Raw genomic sequence first — 16748 nt, 5'->3', positions numbered from 1 at the left:
CAGCCTGGTCCTTCACCATCTCGTGGTGAAGCTTTAAAGGTACTCATTCCAGAGATTCTAATTCAGTTGGACTTTGCTGTCTAATTTGATCAGCCTGGGGACTGATAAAACCCTGAAGCCCTGAGGCAATGCAAACATGCAGCCAGGGCAGTGGATCTCAAGCCCAGTCAGACAGGATTTTACTTTAACTACAGCTGTGGTTCTCACACTTTGAAGTGAAGCTGCTCGGTCGTGTCTGACTCCGCGACCCCATAGACGGCAGCCGGCCAGGCTTCCCCGTCCCTGGGATTCTCCAGGCAAGAACACTGGAGTGGGTTGCCATTTCTTTCTCCAATGCATGAAAGTGAAAAGTGAAAGTGAAGTCTCTCAGTCGTGTCCAACTCTTAGTGACCTCATGGACTGCAGCCCACCAGGCTCCTGTCCATGGGATTTTCCAGGCAAGAGTACTGGAGTGGGGTGCCATTGCCTTCTCCGAAATCACCTGGAGGACTTGTTAAACCATAGATTGCTTGATCCTGCCCCCAGAGTTTCTGATTTGGTAGATTTGGGGCAGAGTGTGAGAATTTGCATTGGCCTAACAAGAGCTGCCTGTTTTCCTTGTAAAATTTGATTTCTGCTCACCTGGAAGTTTTTCTTTAAGAACACGTTCAGAGCTCCTACTTAGTTTCTGACCTTTACTGGAGCAGGGGACACGAGGAATAAGGTGTCTACGAAATCGTGGTCTTACATGGCTCGAGCTTCCCAGTGTAAGAAGAGAGCTTTTCTGCATGCTTTCTTCTTCAAATTAATATCCCTGATTTTTTTGTAGGTTAAGTTTGTTCCCTCTCATCACCCCTGGTTAGACTTAGAAACTATTTTAAGTGCACAGTTCCGTACCTCTGCAGTTTGTTAAAGCAATGAGCCCTCAACTGAGTCTTGATTCCAGTGTAAGAAAGCCAGTTTAAACAATACTCCTACACGTAGAAAAATCTTTTCCAGTGTCTTCCTCTGTTTGGCTGTTGTAACTCATATTAAAACAAAAATGAATTTATTTGTCCTCAAAAATATCTTTCTGGGTTTCCTTGCCATGCGTCCCACTGCCCGCTTTTTAAAACCAGTCCTTCAAGTTATATTATTGTTGGCTGTTTGTTTTTTTTTTTTTTTTTGTATTTGGAATGTACCTAGCCAGTATATGTGTTTTGCAAATGCTATTGATAACCTATTTAAACTGTTATTTATAATGTTTGTCTTGTCAAAAATGTTAACATATTCAGTGATCCTCAAATTTGTGGAACATACTTTATGGAACATACCTTGGGGGAATTGACCTGAAATTTCTATACTGTCATTAACAAAGATAAAGGTCTCCCAGTTTATGGAAAAAAAGATAATGCATAGTTTCCATTTTTAACTACCCCCCCCCCCCAACCTCTTTCTTCCTTAACCTCCACTTGGTGTGAATGTTATGTGCTTGTGTATAAAATTATTAAGTAGCAAATGGTGATATTTCCTAGTCATCTGCCAAGAATCCTTTTTCTTCTTGGTGATTTGCTCCCTAACAATGTTTGAAAATTACTTTATTTAAAGCTTTTGATATAAAAACTTTGTTTTAATGGTGGCATCTAGTCTTATAAATGCAAATTCAGAACAGTAACGATAAAGCAAATCAGACAACTAGGTACTACGAATAATAGCTGTAAATGCTGCTGCTGCTAAGTCACTTCAGTCGTGTCTCACTCTGTGCAACTCCATTGACGGCAGCCCAGCAGGCTCCTCTGTCCCTGGGATTCTCCAAGCAAGAACACTGGAGTGGGTTGCCATTTCCTTCTCCCAATAGCTGTAAATATTTACATGCTATTCGTATTTGAGAAATATATACTTGTATATAAAACAATGAAAATTGGCCTTTGGAGAAAAACCTAAAGTTTGAGAATCTTCTAAAGCCTAATGAACTAAGGCTTGTTAGGTGATGCAATGTGAGCTTGCCTGAATAGGTGTTCTGAGTTGGCTTAAAACCGTAGGGTCACACAGCTAGTGAGTTGAGAGCTCAGGTCTGCCCCCCACAGTCAAGGGCAGTCTGATACTGGAACATGTTCCTAATCATAGCACTGGATGGACACTACAAACTGGTGGTACTAGGAGAAACTGGGAGACTCTTTTTTTTAGGCATGTGCTATTTTATATTAGGGGTAACATAAGCTACGGTCAATTTAAAGCTGCCTACAATGTGACTCAGTGAGAAGACCAGCACAGTAAGGGGATGGAAGACTTGGAACTTGACCTCCGCTCAGAAAACACTTAGAAATGTCAGCAAAAATTGTTGCTAAATCTGACTTTCGGGGAAATAAGTGACCCTTTCTGAGTCTTGGTTTCCCTTTCTGTCAAATGAGAGCAATAATATGCTCTGTCTGAGCTGAGGTCTGCCATGAGGATCCAGTGACGTCATAGTCCTGCTCTGAAAACTTGTCAGTGTGCTGTACACATTAGGTGACATGGCTGAGGCGTGTTGGGCCGCCATATGGATGGGTTTCTCGCATGCCCTCCGCCCTGGGAGCGTTACAGGCTGAAAGCTTGCTTTCTCTCACAGAGGTGTAGTCCTGGCGGTGAGCAATGACTGCATTCTGGGATCAGTAGGGAGAAGAATGCTGTGGGAGTCAGGGCGGGGGGCGTTCACTCTGAAATAGCATTGCCCAGGGAAGGCTTTATGAAGTGTGTGTGGCAGAGTGAATTAATTTGATTTTAAAGGATGTGTTACTCAGATGGAGGAAGAATAGTTCACTTTGTGGAAACTTACCTTTGCTTTTAAAAGGAAACCCAGTTAAGTGCTGAGGGTCACCATATGCCTTTTAAAAAAAATGTTGCTTATGGTCTTGAGATGTAGAACTTGGAGGGAGTGTCTTTTCTCTCGAAGAAAAGGATGGAAACTTCTCATGCTGTCCCTTCTCCAACAGTGTCCTTCCCGCCTTTCTCAGAATACAGGCCCACACGGAGGGGATCTTGTGAGACTCAGCAGCACTATCATCTGTCTTCGGTTGGCTTTGCAGTCGACTTTTATATATATATTTTTCTCTTTAGTTGAATAGCAGAGAACACTCAGTGATTGAGGATTTTAAAAAGATGGCAAATTCTTATGGATAAAAATAGCATTGGTGGTTATAAGTTCTCAGCAGAAGTTAGGAGTTATCAGTCTTGGTTTGGGAAACAAGGTGACCAACTAACTGGTTTCAGGAAAACTACCTCTCCTATTCCAACAATTAGTTAATAAAATTATTCCTGACAGTGGCGGGCCAAGGAGCTCAGGCAGTTACATATTTCAAGACAGAGAACCCATTGTCCGAAGATCCCAGGAGAGCCTTTGCAAACACACCGAAGGGATTTAGAACAATTTGCATAAATCTCCCCATGGATGGCGACATGGCTCCAGTATTGGGGTGGTTCCAGGAACCCCTCCTTGGCTGTATCATGGGGTGATGCTGTGCTTGGGGAGAGTTCAGTCTCATGACGGTTTCTGCCAGCAGGATTGGGTGATGGGACGCTGAATAAGCCCACTGTTTGGTTCCACATAAGGACTCTTTTGTGTTGGCCTGGGGCAGCCATGTTCAAGTTTGTCTTCTCTTTCCCCAGTGATGTTTTTGGACTTTGTGGGCTGGAGAATTAAGCACAACACCTATTCTGAGCTAATCTGTCAAACTTTGCTCTTGAAAGGTAACCATAGCCCCTTGTATTCCAGAATGTGGTAAATAATAATCAAACATTTGGAGACTTATGGTTTCTTTCTCTTTTTTTCATTGAAATACAGTTGATTTACAGTATTAGTTTCAGGTGTGCAACATTGTTCAATATTTTTATGGATTATATTCCATTTAAAGTGATTAGAAAACAATGGTTGTATTTCCCAATGCTGTACAATTGGAGACTTCTGGATTTTTTTATAAAGTTGGGGAGAGGAGGATACTGCTGGACATGACCAGACTGCTGGGTGTTCATGCCTGTCCATTGTGGAGCCATGGGAATTAATTGCCTTCTGTCTGTGAATATTATTTGCTTTGCTCACTAACCTCTCTAAAAACTACGTTTTCTTGCATACTTAACAAGTTGTACTTTAATATTCCCCTGTGAAAGGGTTTGGGTCACTCTGGATTGCAGTTTAAAATGCCAGGTGGTTGCAAGTCTATTTTAACTTTTCTTTTTTTCTTATTCGTTTTGGAAAAAAAATGATGTATATTAAACACTGCATATTAGGAGCTTTTGTTTCTTGTATGGAATGTTATCATTTCAGAAGCCTCATAAGAAGTCTAATTTAAAATCCAGAGAGTAGTTTAAGCACTGGGTAAATTTAGTGCTTTAAGTGCAGAAATGAAATTCACTGATTTCTAACCTGGAGTTTATTTTCTTTCAGTCTGCGAGCTTGATTTCTCAGCTTTGTTCTAATAATATAAACATTTTTATGTTTATTTATAGGTGGCTTTAACCAAGAGAGCAGATCCAGCTGAACTTAAAACAATATTTTTGAAGGTCAGTATAAAGGAATCTGTTTTGTTTCTTATTTGTGTTCTACAATTTTTAGAGATGATTTTCAAGCAGCTCTCTATTTCGTTGTTATAAACATCCCCAGAAGTACCTTTACTTAAGACTTGTAAAAGAGATCGATTCTGTATCTGCCTTTTAAAATGTATCCCATGCTTGTAGGCGACTGTCTGTGATGGCTGCATGGTTTACATTTTACTTTGTTGTCTCACATGATGTTCGGTACCAAAAAGGAGTTGTTGAGTTTAGTCTCGCAAGCCATTTACCTTTCCGAGATCGTCCTGTGCAGCAGATGATACTAAAGCTTTCTGGCCTAAGTTTAAAGCTCTTTGTAAACACCTTTCTTCATCTTTCATTCATCCAGAATGGACTACCCTGGTCTCTCCTGAGCAGAACATTGCTGATGTTACCATCATCATATCATTTAACTTCAGCTGTGATGCCCTCGAGGAGGCCTCAGTACGAGTAACAGTAGACACTGCATCACACTATACAAGTTTATTTCCTTCGTTTCTTATATTTTCACCTACTTTGTGATATTGAGCACTGAGTGACTAATACTCTAATAATAAAGTCTGCTTCAGGTCCCAGATACTGAACCACTTCTGAGGTTATCTAACTGGCAATAAAAGTACTCAAAAGAAGAAAGGCCATTTTTGTAAAGATAATTTTTAAAAGTACATATGTAGGCCTTTTCTAAAAGTGGTCAGAAGGTAGGTGTGCTATATTTAAAGAGAACCCAAGGCTTCAAGTGAGAAAACTTGTTCTGCTGCTGTGTATATATGGCTTAGGAAGTTATTAATTCTCCTCACTTTCCACATCACTTTCCGTATCAAAATGTGTTCCTGTTAAAAATTGAGTAATCAGGGAATTTGAATACTGATAGGATTATTTGATATTAAGTAATTGATTTTTAGGCTAGGTAATAGTATTCTGAATATGGAAACTTATAAAGAGTTTTTTAGAGATGTACACTGAAGTATTTACAGGTGAGATTGTGATATCTGAGATTTGCTTTTAAATAACCCAGTTTTGGTGGTGTAGGAAAGATAGGCAGTATGATAATTTTTTGCAATTGGAAAATGGAGTATTGGATTTACTATACTGTTCACTCTACTTTGTGTATATTTGAACATTTACATAATGTTATAAAAAGTTGTAAAGAGTCCATGAAAAAAACGTACCTGAAAATGCTGTGTATTAGACATGCACCTGATACGCATTAGATTTTGATTCAATAAATGCTTGAAATTAAGTCATTCATAGAGACAAAGACTCCAAGAGAAGATAGGTAAAAAATAGGAGAAAAAAAAGAATCAATTTGTAAAGTAGACTGAGTTATATATTAGAAGGCAGAGTTCTTTATAAAGCTTGTGTTTTGCCCAGAAAAGGCAAATATGGTATAGAGACTCTAAGGTGGGAAAGGATTTTGGGTAATGAAAGCGCAGAAAACAGAAACGCATTTGTTTCTCACCTGGTGTCTGCTGCTGCGCACGTTGGGCCCCCCATGACGGGGCTGAAGTGTATATGAGGGAGCCATAGATGTTTTTAGGCTGTGTATTTATAAGGTTTTTGTTGTAAAACTCTAATGATGTAGTTCTGGAAGACCACTTGCAGAAGAGCCTGCAAGGCAGCTGCTAAAGCGCCTAGAGAGATGGACGAAGCTCATAAAATTGAGTCGGCAGAGTCACGGCCGTTCTCGGAACTCAGAATCTGTGACCTCTGTTTTCTAAGCCAACCGTAGCTGTGGGCATCGGGAAATGGGAACAACTTAGAGGGTCTCAGTAGATGGTGCTTCTTGGATCCTTATTGGTCTTCTTGATGTGATTCGGTGGAAAGGCTCCAGCTAGAAGCTGCGACCACAGTTTGAGGCCGTGTGGTGGCGGATGAGGCTGGGTTAAGAACCTTCCAATGGAAGCAGATATCTTTTCTAGTGGCTGCATCGCAGTCACAGGGGAGTTTCACTGGAGACAAGTGGGGTTGGCCAGGGAAACCCAGGGGAGGGCAGGAGTCTCTCCAGAGTTCTGGAGAGCGGCCTATGGGGCTTCTATGTCAGTGGGCCTGAAGGCTGGGGTGGAATCTTTGGGACCAGAAAGGAAGTGCTGTCCTCCCTTGGTGTGGCTGGGACTACGTGGCTTTTGAGTGAGAATTCCAGATGACTTAGAGTCCAATGGGATGATGTGGGGGGGAACTGTCCCTGAAGAAAAGAAGTGATCAGCAGTTTCTAGAAGGGATTGTGGATCTGGCAGAGGTTCGGGTGACCTCATCAGGCTTGGGTAGTGTGGTACCAATGCAAATCCACCTTGGCTCAGCACGCTGAGGATCTCTTGTTTACTCTCTACCGCAGACAGTGCTGTGGGGGAAGAATAGGGAGCGAGGCGCCTTTGGGGGCTGTGCCAGGCACGTCTCCAGTGAGCCTGGGCTTTCTTTTTTTTTTTTTGCTTAAGTAAATTGTAGTTCATTTATTTATTTATTTAAAAGCTTTCACTTTGTATTAGCATATGGTTGATTGAGGGGCTTCCCTGGTGGCTCAGCTGTAAAAAATCTGCTTCCCATGCAGGAGATGCAGGTTCAGTCCCTGGATGAGGATGATCTGGCTGCCCACTCCAGTGTTTGTGCCTGGAGAATCCCTTGGACAGAGGAGTTAGAAAGCTGCAGTCCGTGGGGTCACAAAGAGTCGGACTTAGCATGCATAGCTGATTGACAATGAATAACTGAATCGCTTGGCTGTACACCTGGACTTGTTAGTTCCAAGAGCGGATCAGCAGCAAGCACTCTGTAAACCTATTTGGTGATTTTTTTCCTGACATTTTTCCTGACTTTTCTTCTTTATGAATATCCCAACCTCTCTGCTACACTAGTTAGGTGATTCTCCTGTAGCTCCGGGGAGGTGGAGGGAAGTTTCATTGTTCCTTTGAGATCAGATGTGCTGGTAATGGGGGAGTTGACAGCTGTGGCGAGCAGAGAGACCTAGTGGAACCGAAACCGATAAGGAAAGAGGGGTCCTGGAGGACTAAAATGAGCCCTGTTCTGGCTTATTTTATGTTTGTTTGTTTTTTTGAAAAGAGTTAAAATCAGTTCTTTTTCTGAAGTTGCTTACTGTCAGATGTTGGGGTTATAAAGATGAATTAATTATGGCTCCTGCCCTTAACTATCTCACTGTGTGTGTTTGAGTGTTTAAAAAAAAATCCACAATATAGTTGATATACATTATATAGTACATAATATGGTTGATATGCATTGTATAGTATTAATTAGCAAGAAGATGATGTGGGGCTAATTACATCTTCCTAGAGAGGGGCATTACAATTGCTGGGCAGTGGTGATGTTTGAGCTGCTGTTTATCAGATAGAGATGGTGGAGGAGGATTGTGGAGCAAAGACAGAGGAAATATAGTGCAAGCAAAAGCAAAGAACTCCAGGCGTGGAGGTGGCCTGGCTCAGAGAAGCTTGGGAGATGGTGCTAGAATGGTGGGCGGAGTGGAACTTGGCATAAAACATCTCCAGCCTAAGGCGTGTGAATTTTTTTATGCAGGCTGTTTTAGTGACATGTGGCGGTTAATGTTTTGTCTGGATGTAGAAGTCTAGGTGTAGTCAGCTTTGTTTCCAGCCTGACTGTTGGGAACCTGAGTTTTTTTCTCTGCCTGACACTTTCTGTGCTGTTTCATGTTAATAAACAGGTATGTATTTGAGTGCTTACAGTTTAAATGAAATGCCATGGAACTCTGCAGTGAGTGAGATGTGTAAAAAGGTATAAGCAACATCCGTGTCTTATTTAGAGATGTTCAGGTTTTATACAGGAGACAAAATTCATAGGCACACAGAAGGTAAAAAAAAAAGTATCTAAGTCAGCACAGTCAAGGGTCACTTGTGTGGTTAAAGCAGACGCCACAGGAAATGGGAGGAGGGAGAAGTCCCTGTGGTGGGGAGAGGTCAGAGAAGGCTCCTTGGAGTGGGGACTTGAGGAGCCTCGCGGATGCGTGGGAGCCAGGGCGGGTGGCGGAGTGGAGGGGAGGCACCCAGGGGGGCAGCGGAGGCTTCTGGGAACCAGGACCACATTGGAGGGACCACCTTGGGAGCAAACCTCCCCCAGATGGAAGGATTTTTGCTCATTCTTCAAATGTTTACTTAATTCAGCCCTGTGCGAAGGAGTCTGCCAAGTTTTACAGGTTGTGGGTGACAAAATTAGAAAGATAATTGGGAGTCTGGCATTTCTGCTAAACAATAGGAAGCCGTTGAAGGTTTTCTGAGTTCTCCAGTGACTTGGAGGATGGGTCTGAGATTGGATTGGTGCAGGAAGGCCATGGGTTAGGCAGCTGCGGGTGTAATCCTGGTGTGCAACCCTAATAACCTGGTTAGGGTTGTGGTAGCAGGAAGAATGGAGAATGGGCAAGCTGACACATTTTGAAGGACTGTTTGATTGAAAATGCGTGATCTTGTGTGATGGATGATCATGTTGCTGTTCGGTCACTCAGTCGTGTCTGACTCTGTGACGCCAGGGACTGCAGCACGCCAGGCTTCCCTGTCCTTCACCATCTCCTGGAGTTTGCTCAAACTCATGTCCATCAAGTTAGTGATGCCATCCAACCATGTCGCCCTCTGTTGTCCCCTTCTCTTCTCTGCCTTCAACATTTCCCAGCATCAGGGTCTTTCCCAATGAGTCAGCTCTTCACATCAGGTGGCCAAAGTATTGGAGCTTCAGCATCAGTCCTTCTAATGAATATTCAGGGTGGATTGATTGATCGTGAACAGGGAGTAAATATGACCACTGGATATATAGCCTGGGGGCATGGAAGTACCAGTATTAAGAATGCAGAAATTGAGGAGACAACCATTAGCTCAAGTGAGAGTGAAGGAGGTGATACTTACTGTTTAGAAGTATAGAGCTGGACGCAACTAAATGCCTTACTGTGGTGTAAGATGTGGAGGACGGGAAGACCAGACAAGGGAAGGGGGTCATATTACAAGCTGGGATAGTAATATGTAGTGAATAGCATTTGGAATTTTATGATTGTAATTCATCAACAAAAGCATAGTATATATTTTTAGAAGATTTTGTAGGGAAAATTGGAAAAATAATTTCCACTTTGAAAACCTTTTTTGCTTATGACACAACAGTTCATATTCTTTGAAAATTAAAGAAAGATGTGTATAAAGAACTGAAACTTGTGATCCATATATATTTAAGTCTATCTGTATATATACATGTATCTATTTAAATCTATTTATATATGCATATGTCTCTGTTCCTGTTTCTCTGCCTCTGTGCATGAGTATAATTTTTTTCCTTAACAGGAGGAAAAATACTATTTGGTATTCATTTTTTCCCTCACCTAATACATTATGAATACCTTTTCCTATAATTGAAAGCATTTCTGCTTTTTTTATTGCTATGATACTCTTGTATATGGCTGTTTTACCATAATTTATCTAGCCACTCTCTATTATTGGATGTTTAGTTGTCTGCTCTGCTTTGCTATCATAACAACACTGAAATGAATAGCCCCGAGACTACATTTTTGCACATAGCTAGCATTTTCTTAGATAAATTTATAGAAGTGGAATTGTTGAAGAGTGGATTTATAACATTTCAAGGCTTTTGATTCTTGGCAGACTGCCTCTCAAGGTTGCATCAATACACATTTTTGTTGGGAGTATAGAAGTTTACATTTTTCCACATTGTGACATCAACTCAGATTGTTAAAAAAACTGAGCAGCAACAATGAAAAGCCGTTCTGACAACTCGTTGAAAAATTGTATCTTGCTTTAAATTTGTGTTTTTTATCATCAGCACTGTATTTGTTGACTATTCATGATACCTAATGACATTTAAACCATTTCATTAAAATTTACAAATTTACAGAAAATAGAGTAGTAAGTAGCCACATAACCACCACCTAATTTAAATAAGTTTTTGTCACATTAGTTTCACATATAATATTTACTGATGTATTTCAGTATAAGTTAGCTATCTCCATATAGCTCCTAATAATTTTAAGATTCCCTATTGAGAAATGGTCATAATATATGTTAGTAAATATTATATGTGGCCATAATGTATATCACTGTGCACTTAATGAAATTAATAGTAGTTCCTAAGCTGAAACTCCAGTACTTTGGCCACCTCATGCGAAGAGTTGACTCATTGGAAAAGACTCTGATGCTGGGAGGGATTGGGGGCAGGAGGAGAAGGGGACGACAGAGGATGAGATGGCTGGGAGTTGGTGATGGACAGGGAGGCCTGGCGTGCTGCGATTCATGGGGTCGCAAAGAGTCAGACATGACCGAGCACCTGAACTGAATAACATACAATATTTGATCCATTTTCAGATTCTTAAGTATAATACTTTATTCTACCCGCATAACGGGAAGAATGGTCAAACACAGTGATCAGGTGTGCAAAGCATTTCTCAGTGGCTGGAACACACTCAAGAAGAATTTGCCCTTCAGCCTCCAGACATGAATGGTTTGTGGCAGAAATGAAAGACTGGTGATTATGGTTCTGGCGTGTTCACAGTTGATAGACTATTTTGTTCCACCAGTAGTGGGCAGGCCAGTTAGGGCCCCTGGCTTCTGAGGATAGTGTCGTGACGCATTGCTTTCCTTTGCCACCGTATTCATTGGGTGTGGAGGTATGTCTTCCTGGTGACATTCGGTTTATTAGTCAGGGTTCTTGAGAGAAACAGAACCGGTAGGAGAGAGCTCCATCTCTAGGTACTTACCTAGTGAGGTTTATTATGAGGAATTGGCTCACACCATCCATTTTCGAGGCCGAGAAGTCCTAGGATGGTACTGTCTGCAGGCTGGAGACCCAGGAAAAGCTGTGTTGTAATTCAGTCCAAGTCCGAAGTCCTGAGAACAGGGTAGCTGATGATGTAAATCTCGGTCTGAGGGCCAGAGAAGGAAGATAGGACCCAGCTTATGCAGTGGGGCAGGGAAAAAAGGGATGAATTCTTCCCTCCATCTTTTATTCCATTCTCAATAGATTGGGTGAAGCCCACCCATACTGGGGAGGGAAGTCCAGTTTACTGAGTCCACAGATTCAAATGCCAGTCTCATCCAGAAACACCCTCAGAAACACACCCAGAAACGGTGCTTCATCTGGGCACCTGTTGGCCAGTCAAGCTGATGCATAAAGTTAACCATCATAGTTAGTATTTTACTAGGTTATGCAAGGAATCCTAAAAGCCTTCCCATTTCATAAGTATATATGTTTAATCATATTGAACTTCCAAAAATGGTAAAGGAGAGAAGCGTCAGGTCATTTATCAAATCTATTACTGAAGAAGGATTAAATAAAAGGTGTGGTAGCTGCAAGGTGTAGTCCAGTCCCCTGATAGGGACCCTCTGTTCATCAGTCTAAGGAAGAACCTTTGACATCTTTAATCAAAGTAGACTACCCAAGCCTTGGTGGGGAGCTGTTTTTTAAAACTGAGGAAAACTGTGTTTCTTGTGTCCATATTAACATGTCCTTGTATTGAAGAGATGTTTTATCACCTCTGAAAAAACAAGGCAGATAAAAGACCTGAGATTTTTTATTTGTAAACTCTATTGGGGAATAAATCAAGTGCATCAATCAGAACTGTACAGCTCCATGCATGTTCATGAAGTGAATCCATTCATGTAACCAGCATCCTTCAGTTCAGTCGCTCAGTCGTGTCCGACTCTTTGCGGCCCCGTGAATCGCAGCACGCCAGGCCTCCCTGTCCATCACCAGAAGCCCTCTGACGCCCGTTCCAGGCGATACCCACCCCTCCCAAGGGAACTAGCCATCTGACTTCTGTCACCACGTGTTAGCTTTGCCTGGCTTTCTGCTTTATATAAAATGAATAATACAATGTGTTTTCCTTTTTCTTTTTTTTTATACTATGTTTTCTTGAGTCTGGCCTCTTTCTCTGTTTCTTTATTGGTAAGATTCATCCCTGTTGGCACGTGTAGTCGGTGTTAGCTTATTCCACTGTGTGAGTATGCCACAATTCATTGAAACATTCTGCTGTGGACATTTGTGTTATTTTCCACTTTTTTTTTGCTATCCAAAATAATGCTACTGGGGGGTGGGGTCCGCTTAGAGCTGTGGCACAGCCCCCTCCGGCCCCAGTCCCATCCAGCCTCTAACAAGGTTCATACATGGGGGAAAAAGTGAAACCCGCACAGAAATGCAGCCCTAGACCCTCAGGCCCTGGCCACGCCCCAGACCAAGGCAGAGAGTGCTGTCATACCCAGGAGAACGCAGCTCCCACCCCCAGGAGGGCAGTGATGGCCCCTGAGCAGAGGAGACGGCCGCTTGCACCTGGCTGGGCCCCGGCCGCACCTCCTCCCAGCGCGGTGGCTGCCAGCGCACCCTGGGGAAGACGCAGCTCGTGCCCACTTTTGTTTCTCCTGCCAGAGCTGCTGGGAATGCTCCAAGGACACGCTTTCAAGGGCAGGAGAGGTAGATTCTCACCTAGTTTCATAAAGACAGAGAATGTTAGACAGAATGAGAAGACAGGAATATATTTCAAATGAAAGAATAAGGAAAAAAACAAACCCTGGGAAAAAACCCTAATGAAACACAGATAAGTAATTTACCTGATAGAAGAGTTCAAAGCACTGGTGATAAGAATCCTAATTGAACTGGGGAAGAATCGAGGAACACTGAGGATTTTTGTGAAGAGCTAGATAATGTTGGAAAAGTGCTGACGGCACTGAGGAATACGGTAACTGAGATGAAAAATACACTGGAGGATGTGAACAAGAGATAGGGTGACAAAGAATACATCAGTGATCTGGAAGCTAGAGTAATGCAAACTGCCCAGTAAGAACTACACCCCCCCCCCCAAAAAAAAATTCTAAAAATTGAGGCTAGTTAAAGGGACAACCTCACAGGTACTAACATTTGCATGATAGTGGTCCCAGAAAAGAAAGGGGGCGCTAGTGGTGAAGAACCCACCTGCCAGTGCAGGGTACGTAAGAGACGTGGGGTCGATCCCTGGGTCAGGAAGATCCCCTGGAGGAGGGATGGCAACCCACTCCCGTATTCTTGCCTGGAACCTCCCATGGACAGAGGAGCCGGGCGGGCTAGGGTCCATGCGGTCAGAAAGAGCCCGACACAACTGAAGCGACAGCACAGCACAGAAAGAGAAAAGAGTAGAAAATGTATTTGACAAAATTATGGCTGAGAACTTCCCAAACCTGGAGGAGGAAACAGATATCCAGGTACAGGAGGCACCAGAGGGTTCCAAACAAGGTGAACCCAAAGAGACCCACGCCAAGATAGATCACAATCAAAATAGAAAAAATAAAGAATTTTAAATGCAGCAGGAAAAAAAACAAAGCACATCCAAGGGAACCCCCATAAGGTTATCAGTTGATTTTTCTGCAGAAACTTTGCAGGCCAGAAGAGAATGGCATGCTACTTTTAAAGTGTTAACAGGGAAAAGCCTACCACCCAGGATACTCTATCTAGCAAGATTATCATTCAGAATTGAAGAACAAGCAAAGAGGTCAGACAGGCAGAAACTGAGTTCATTAATACTAAACTGATCTTACAAAAGGTGTTAAAGGGTCATCTGAAAGTGAAAAAGTAAAAGTTCCAATGAGAAATAATAAATTATGGGAAGGGAAAAATCCCTCTGGTGTAAAATTGCTGGGTCTGTCCTTACATGTACGTTCAGTTACAGTAGACATTGCCAAGCAGTTTTCTGAAGCGGTTTGCCAGTTGCATTTGCTCCATATTTTGCCAACATTGGTTTTTTTCTTTTTAATTATCTTGTGTATGAGTAGTGGTATTATTACATTGTAGTTTTATTTTGCCTTTTCAGTGGAAATTTCTCTTTTAGGGGTTGGGAGCTTGATAATGATTCTGAAGATCATTTGGGGAAAACCAAGAGAGTGATTAGTCTTGTAAGAAGACTTGTAAGAAAAAAAGTAATGAGATGCGTTCTTCTTTTGTTTATTCGTGCATTTATTTATTTTTGGCTGCACTGGGTCTCCATTGCTTTGCCAGAGCTTTCTCCAGTGGAGGCGAGCGGGGACTCCTCTTCCTGGCGGTCCTCAGACTTCTCACTGCAGTGGCTTTCCTTGTTGCGGAGCATGGGCCCTGGGCGCCTGGACTTCAGTAGGTGTGGCACAGGGGCCCATTAGGTGCAGCTCTAGGGCTCTGCAGCGCTGGTTCAGTAGTTGTGGCGCATGGCTTAGTTGTTCGGGGCATGTGGGATCTTCCCAGATCAGGAGTCGGACCCCGCACTGGCAGCGGATTCTGTGCCACCAGGGAAGTCCAGTACTGCAATGCTTTTTTTTTACTCCACATTCGTCAGATGTTTATTGAACATGTTGCCTATCTACCAGGGAACAGTCTAGAGCTCGAGGATACGCAACAGTGAGAAAGGGGAAAAGAAATTCTGTCCTGGCAGAGCTTTCCCTCTAGTTATGGCAATTAAGGTGCAAGTAATCTTGCAAGAGCAGATGGGTCAGTTGCCAAGGTTAGTCCTGAAACATTGCCCGCTGCGGTGAAGACAGGAGCTGTCAGCTCATCCTGGCATTCCTCCCATGGAGTTGGGTCTGAGTACATCTTCACTTAGGAAGGCATTGCCCACCAGAAGTGTGTAGGAGATGGACTTCCTTGCCAAGCCATTCCCTTGTGACCATATGCTGACTTTTGAGAGCATTTGTATATCTGCCTGCGTAGGGCTGGTTGCATCATGCGGGATGTCCTTTGTTGTGGTGCACAGGCTCTCTAGTTGTGACATGTTGGCTTAGTTGCTGTGTGACATATGGGATCTTAGTTCCCCTACCAGGGATCGAACCTGCATCTCTTGCATTGCAAGGTGGATTCTTAACCACTGGACCACCAGGGAGGTCCCAACCATATGATAATTTAGCCTATGGCATCCGTTTAGGGAAGGGAGAATGATTTGATGTGCGGGCTCCTAGGACAGCCAAGAGTTGTTTAGTTGCTCAGTCGTGTCCGGCTCTTCATGGCCCCATGGACTGTAGCCTTCCAGGCTCCTCTGTCCGTGGGATTCTCCAGGCAAGAGCACTGGAGTGGGTTGCCGTTCCTTTCTCCAGGGGATCTTCCCTTCCGAGAGACAACCAAGAGAGTAAGTGGAAGAGACTCAAGTTGGAAGATCCTTACTTCAAACCACATCGAAAACAAAGTACCAATAATGTATTGAAACTTAAAGGGAAAAGCGAAACCTATTCAAAACAGGCTAAGAGAAAATGTGGGTGAGTATATAGTCTTGTGATGAAGAATTATAATAGCTTCTAAACTTAGAAGTAGTGGAAGAAATTATAAAGCAGATAAAAGTCGACAGACTCAATTATATAAAAATATCAAGCTATTTGCAGCAAATATGATAGACAAAGGGGGAAAGGGCATGTTCTCATGCTGTTGGTTGGGAGTATAATTGGTACAGTCCTTTCTGGAGAGCAGTGTGATAAGTATCAAGAGCCTTAAAGATCCTCTCCCTTGACTCAACACTTTCTCCTCTGGGAGTCTAGCCTTTGAAAACTGCCAGGAATTTGGACAGATGTCATATGCAAAGCTGGTTACTTTAGCTTTAAAAAAAAATAAGAAAAATTGGAGATAATCCAGTAATAATAATGTCTACTGGTGAGAGGAGAGTTAAATTGTGTTTTTAAATAAGTGAATTATTCACTACTATAAGCAAACATAGGTATAATTCTAAATCATAGGATTGCTGTAATTAACAGTGACATTTCCTTTATATTTCAGTCCTGTTTTGCCTCAGTTAGGAAAATAAATTATAATTCTTCCACGTTTGCAAAAAGCCAAATTCAATACGAACTAAAGAATAGTATGATTATTGGGCCATCTTTGAGCTTTTCTTTTGTACTGTGCAAAAAATTGTTAAATAAAACCCAGTAATCTAGCACATTTCAGTTCAGTTCAGTCGCTTACTGCTTGGAAGGAAAGTTATGACCAACCTAGACCGCATGTTAAAAAGAGAGATATTACTTTGCCATCAAAGGTCCGTCTCGTCAAAGCTCTGGTTTTTCCAGTAGTCATGTTTGGATGTGAGAGTTGGATTGTAAAGAAAGCTGAGCGATGAAGAATTGATGCTTTTGAACTGTGGTCTTGGAGAAGACTCTTGAGAGTCCCTTGGACTGCAAGGAGATTCAACCAGTCCATCCTAAAGGAGATCAGTCCTGGGTGTTCACTGGAAGCTGAAACTCCAATATTTTGGCCACCTAATGCGAAGAGTTGACTCATTGGAAAAGACCCTGATGCTGGGAAAGACT

The 16748-nt window shown here is 42.5% G+C and overlaps 1 protein-coding gene across 1 annotated transcript in view; it reads left to right on the top strand.

The window, feature by feature from the left end:
- Window positions 1–16748, top strand: part of SLC25A13 (solute carrier family 25 member 13) — a 237518-nt gene that overhangs the window by 31183 nt on the left and 189587 nt on the right. The window contains exon 3 of the mRNA XM_069587464.1: window positions 4441–4494. Coding sequence (XP_069443565.1) covers window positions 4441–4494 — 54 coding nt within the window. The remainder of the gene's footprint in view (window positions 1–4440; window positions 4495–16748) is intronic.

The sequence above is a fragment of the Ovis canadensis genome, chromosome 4 (assembly GCF_042477335.2).
Source record: "Ovis canadensis isolate MfBH-ARS-UI-01 breed Bighorn chromosome 4, ARS-UI_OviCan_v2, whole genome shotgun sequence".
Classification (NCBI taxonomy): domain Eukaryota; kingdom Metazoa; phylum Chordata; class Mammalia; order Artiodactyla; family Bovidae; genus Ovis; species Ovis canadensis.
Note: the sequence above shows the minus strand (reverse complement) of the source record. Positions and strands in the feature narration are given on the sequence as shown.